The sequence below is a fragment of the Solanum stenotomum genome, chromosome 8 (assembly GCF_019186545.1).
Source record: "Solanum stenotomum isolate F172 chromosome 8, ASM1918654v1, whole genome shotgun sequence".
NCBI classification, from domain to species: Eukaryota; Viridiplantae; Streptophyta; class Magnoliopsida; order Solanales; family Solanaceae; genus Solanum; species Solanum stenotomum.
In genome coordinates, this window is record NC_064289.1 from 25389245 (window position 1) to 25395470 (window position 6226).

A 6226-nucleotide genomic window follows, 5' to 3' on the forward strand; every position below is an offset into this window, starting at 1 on the left:
TTCAAAACAAACATTCTAAAATTATTTACTCACTCGCTTAGGAAACCAATCAGGAAACTCTTTACTAACTCTCTTCTCTACCTCTGTTGTTGAAACTCTTCGACCTCTTGTACTTCTTTTAATGTGCTGTCTGAATTCACTACAAAATTGTTACATATATTAAATTTTTACCTGATTATTCTACACATTTCGTAAAAATCAAAATCAGTTTAAATTTCATACTCAATGAATGGCTGCACTGCTGCGCAATTAAGTAACACATATCGATGAGCTTGAGTTTTCTCTAAAGTAGTCAATGGTTCTATTGTGGAGCCTCCAACAGGTTTACCTTGTTGTGGAAACATAGATGACTTTCCAGAAGCTTCATTATGATTTGGTTCATCGTTTACACGTTTAGGTCGATTCAACCTTGACTCAATTTCGTCAAAATAACGAGAGTAAAGAGTTAGAACTTCTTCAACCTTATGCCCCTCAGCTATTGAGCCTTCTGATTGAGATTTGTTCCGTACGAGAGACTTAAAATGACCTAACAATCTATGATCAAGATAATGAAGTGTTAGAAAACTTATTTAAATTTAAATTCTATTCCAGATTCAATTCAATAATTTTGAATAAGAATTTTTTTACCTTTCAACAAAATACATCCAGCGATAATGTACAGGCCCACCTTGTTTTACTTCATCAACTAGATGGACAGTCAGATGAATCATTACAGTAAAAAATGAAGGGGGAAACAATATCTCTAGATGACTCAAGGTTTCTACAATTCGATTTTGTAGCTTTTCTAGGTCAGAGATGGTTAAGATCTTCATACAAAGCTGCCTAAAAAAGGAAGAAAACTCTACCAGAGTTGCAACGACCTGATTTGGAAGAACATTGCGAATTGCTATCGGTAACAACTGTTGCATGAGGATATGACAATCATGACTCTTTAATCCAAATATTCTTTTTTTATCCAAATCAATGCAACGAGATATATTACTTGCATAACCATCTGGCACTAAGATATTCTTTAAAGTCTTGAGGAAGGCCAATTTCTTCTTCTTTGGAATTGTAAATGCACCAAGCCGACATTCACCATTCTCATCCGGCCATAGATCGCGCCATATACCCATGTCTTGTAGATCTTTTCGAGCCTTAATATGATCCTTTGATTTTTCTTTATCATTTAGCAAGGTATATATGATGTTGTCAAACACATTCTTTTCAATATGCATAACATCTAAATTGTGGCGCAACAAATTAGACTCCCAATATGGAAGATCAAAGAAGATGCTTTTTTTTCTCCATTGTTGAGTTCCACCTTCATCATCATTTCTTTGCTTGTTTCGTTTTCTTTTACGATTCAACTCTGCTGGTCTTCCAAATGTGACATTGATATCTCTCACTTGTTGAAAAATATCTGATCCTGATAACTTCTTTGGAGGGGTCCTCTCTTCCACGGTTCCATCAAAACGATGCCTCATCATTCTAAATTTGTGATTTCTAGACAAAAATCGACGATGGCCAATAAAACACCACTTTCTACTATGAGGAAGTCGACAAGGTTCTGCGTCAAAATTACACGAGGGACATGCAAGACCAGTATGTATGTTCCAACCAGATAAGCTATCAAGTCCAGGAAAGTCACTAACTGTCCACATAAGAGCCGCTCGCATTCTAAACATTTCATTCTTTGATGAGTCAAAAGTGTCAACACCATCACTCCACAACTCTTTCAACTCCTTAATAAGGGGTTGGAGGTATACATCTATATTATTTCCTGGTGCACGTGGACCTGGAATAATCATTGAGAGGATAAAATTTGGTTGTTTCATACACAACCATGGAGGAAGGTTGTATGGAACCAAAATAACAGGCCAAATGCTATGACTAGTACTCATTGTCCCAAAAGGATTGAAACCATCACTAGCTAGGCCTAATCGGACATTTCGAGGATCAGAAGAAAATTCAGGAAAAGTTGTATCAAACTTCTTCCATGCCTCACCATCTCTAGGATGTCGTAGGGTTCCATCTTTTTTATCATCCTTTGCATGCCATCTCATATGCTCTGCAATTTTAGAACACATGAACAATCTTTGCAATCTTGGTTTTAAGGGAAAGTATCGCAAAATTTTTGCAGGGTTCTTCTTTTGCTTCTTCTTTTTCTTCTTACTTGTGGTCGGTGTATGATCTGTATTGCTCTTCTTCTCTGGCTTCCATCTAGAAGTGTGACAATACTTACATGTCTCGGCGTTAACATCATCTTCCCAATACAACATGCAATCATTTGGACAAGCATCTATTTTGATATAATCAAGACTCAACTTATTTATGGTTTTCTTGGCCTCATAAAAAGAATCAGGGATCTTTGCAAATTTAAATGCATCCCGAAGTAGATCTAGGATCATAGTCATTCCCTTATCACTTAATCCAGACAAACACTTAATGTGATAAAGCTTTAACAAAAATTCCAACTTTGAGTACTTGGAGCCTTCATACAATTCTTGACTTCCATCTTTAAGCAACTCAAATAAATTTTTCTTATTTAAAGCAGGCGTATCATGTAATGTTTCTTCTTCTTCCACTACCGGTGATGGACCTACATCAACACCCTCATGCCTTAAGCCCCCGAATGCTTCATTAACCAATAATTCTATTGGATTTTCAATGGGTGGTGTAGCCTGAGTGGTCTCTATGTTTCTCGAATTAGGAAACACATTCATTTCTCCATGCATAACCCAAGTGACATAATTCTTTGGGAACGGCTTGTTGATCAAATGGTCAAACACTATATTTCTAGTTTGCCACTTTCCAAAACCACATTTAGGACATGGACATTTAATTTTATCTCCTATAGCTCCATTGTTAAATGCAAAATCTAGAAATTGATTCAAACCAAGCAAATACTCCGATGTGTTTCTTGGCATTCCAATCCAAGACTTATCCATTGAAAAAATAGATTAACGTGCAAGAATATCACCTATAAGATTTCATGAGTAAGAAAATGAGTGTCCATTAGCATCACTTGATGAGAATAAAAATTAATTAACAAAGAACACAAAATCAAAGAATTCATAACAAAACTCACACTTGATGCCAAATCCTCCCTGTTAATGATGAGACATTGTCTTATAAATGTACTAAAAATGTATAAAATCATATTCAAAATAAACTTGTAATACGACAAAAGTTTCATTCAACAAATCATTAAAATAACCAAAAGAATGAGGAACTTATAGCTTATGGAATAGATGCAATACAATAAATATGAATCTTGTAACTTTAACTACCTAATTGGAAACTAAAACACATCCAAATCTCATTGTGCGGTGGCTATGTACCAACAAAATTTATCATAATTCATTTTTTTTTCAGCAAACAAATACAACAACCACTCGAGTTGGTTCAAACTTCAAAGTAGAATCAACACTAAGACGTTCCTCCCATAAATTATCAACATATCATATGGTAGAGCCTTCAAAACAGATTTTGAAACAAAAAGTACTTCTAGGTATAGTACTCTACCAACAACCAACACAAAAATGACTATATATAATGAACATTTAATTCTACAATGTTATCATTCCATCTAATATCAAACCATAAAAAATAACCGAGATAAATTTTCAACCCTATACATCAAAGTACATAAAAAAAAATGAAAACTCATTTTCAATAGATCATATCACTTACATCTAGATAAATCTTATTAGCTCAATTGATTGACTATCTAAACTTACATAATTTCAATCAGCCATAATCAAAATATAAGGAGATAAGGTAAAAGTTACAACTCATAAAAAATCTAAGTCAATATAAGTCAAAACAATGGTCTTAAGTTCTAAAACAATCAATACATTAATGTACTGCAAAATCACAATCACAAGAAAAAATAAGAATGAAATCGAATCAGTAGATAGGAAACCCATTTGTGAAAATAAGGGAACAAACATCTTCCACAAATGAGAACCCTTCTCAAGAACATACTGCACCTTCACAGATTTTGAACCCATCTGTGAAAATTTCAAATTCAAATGAGCACTAAATATAAATCTATCAAAATTCGAGATACCAATACCAAAATTTGAGATATCCATACAAAATTTGAGATACCCATATGAAAATTCGAGATACCCATACAAAATTTGAGATACCCATATGAAAATTCGAGATACCCATATCAAAATTTGAGATACCCATAAAAAAATTTGGGATTCTCATATCAAAATTCGATCAAACTCAAAAAATAGCAATTATTTTGTTGAAAGATAAACATAAAGTTGTGTACCAGATTGTGTGGAGAAGCTGCAAACAAGAACTCTTTGATTGTGATCAAATTGCAAAGGAGAAATATTAAGAAAAGTAGTAAAGAGTCAAAACTTGTGAACTGAAAAGTGAGAAAGGTTTTTGAGATATGAAAAATATTTGAAAATTTGAGGGAAACCAAAAGAAAAGCGGGAATGTTGCTGGCGATATTTTTTTTTGGGATCTGTGAAGGTTTTGAACCCCCGCTAAATATTTATATTTACGTCAGTTTAGAAAACCCCCATTATTTAATATAATTTGCGGGGGTTGGAACTGACCTCCGTTTTTAAACTCCCGCTATTCAAGCATTTTTTTGTAGTGGCAGTTCAGTTATTTTGTTGCCTTATCCAAGGCTTATTAAACATGGTATTAGTAATCCCTAAGTATCCTTTGTATTAGATAAGACCACATATGGTGTATTAAGTTATCCATGTATTAGGTGGGTTTGAGTTGAAATGTGCTACCAAACATTGTATTGGATGGATTAAATTTTAATCCAAGGATTATTTTAATTAATATATCCTACCAAATGACTCCTTAGAATTAGAAATCCTATCCTTGTTAAACTTAGGCATTAGAGCACTAGCAGAAGATGAAGTCGTGCCTGAATACCTTTGTCGAAACTGAGAACGAACACCACCATTGGATCTTTAATGAGAGTAGTCAACACTATCGGTCCGAGTTCTCTTAGTCTCTCTAGCTCTCACCTTTAATGTAATACCTCGGATCTCAAAACGAAGAAAATCCTAGTTTTCAGAAAATCTGGTGTCAATACCAATAGAACCACCCATGGATCGTAGGTAGGACCACGGACCGTAGGTGGGGTTTCATCGTTAAGGTCAAAGTCTTAATAGTCTCTGATCCCACCCACAGTCGACTAGTACGGTCCGTGGTTGGACCTACGGACCGTAACTCTGACTGTAGGTGAGGGTCAGCAGCCAGTTAGAGGGAAATTATTGATGGATTAACTTCAAATGATCATAACTCTTAGTACAAAAGGAATTAGGTGACCCATGACCCACCTAATGATATATAATTTAATCCTCTTTCCAATGCTACCTAGTTTGCTAAAATCCCATCTCCGAGTAAAAGATTATGCTCGTTTTTGTGAAGCCTTGTCGGGTAGACTTGACCGATGGACCCAAGCGATGGCCGGTAGGTCAAACGATGGACTGTCATTCCTTTCGTGGATGGGCTTCGCCAGAATTAAGTTACCGTCATTTTGGTCCTTTCCCTTATGCGTTGGACCCTAAACTATGTCGTTTAACCCCTAAACTATGTAGTTTTGGTCAGTTTAAGCCTAGCAACTTAATTAGAACTTACCCTAGTCAACTCATTCTCCATAAAATCATCAAGTTGAACTGAAAGAAGGAGAAAGAGTCGACCAACACCTAGTCCAAAAACGCAACAGGTTTTCTTCAATTCTAGCCCAGAAATTGAAGGATTTCTTCATAGATTTTGTCACCAGGTATGTGGGATTTCACTAGTGGGTTCCTTTCACCCATTAGGTCCCTAGATTTAAGTCAGAATCTTGATTCCCTTAATACTATCTAGACCCTGGGTTTCTTAAATGTTGGAAATTGTTGAGATTTAGCTGCTAGAAAGATCCAAATCACATTATCATATTGTTGCTTAGTTTCTTGTACGATATTCAGAACTCTAGCTATGTAGTTCTTTTTGTTCATGAATTACACATGCTAGGTCAGTTATTTTAGATATTCGTGCTTCAGTTTACGAATGTCACATTATTAGTTATAATTTTTCATTTTCAGAGTTTGCATGTCAGTAATTGAGATATCCAGTACTTCAGCATTTCAGTCATAATATTGCTTATATATATTTTATTTGGGAGTAGGCTTAGACCGAGTGGACTAGGGTTCAGCATACCCGAATAGTCCCAGAACTACGTGCCTCCGTAGGCTTATAAGTCCCCTTTGTG

At 35.2% G+C, this 6226-nt stretch overlaps 1 protein-coding gene across 1 annotated transcript; it reads right to left on the bottom strand.

Moving 5' to 3' along the window:
* Positions 1-822: 822 nt before the first annotated feature.
* Positions 823-2930, bottom strand: LOC125873653 (uncharacterized). The gene is made up of 2 exons (XM_049554539.1): positions 983-2930; positions 823-899 (listed from the first exon to the last, which is right to left on the bottom strand). The coding sequence occupies exons 1-2, from the start codon at positions 2928-2930 to the stop codon at positions 823-825; spliced, it is 2025 nt and encodes a 674-aa protein (XP_049410496.1).
* Positions 2931-6226: the final 3296 nt, after the last annotated feature.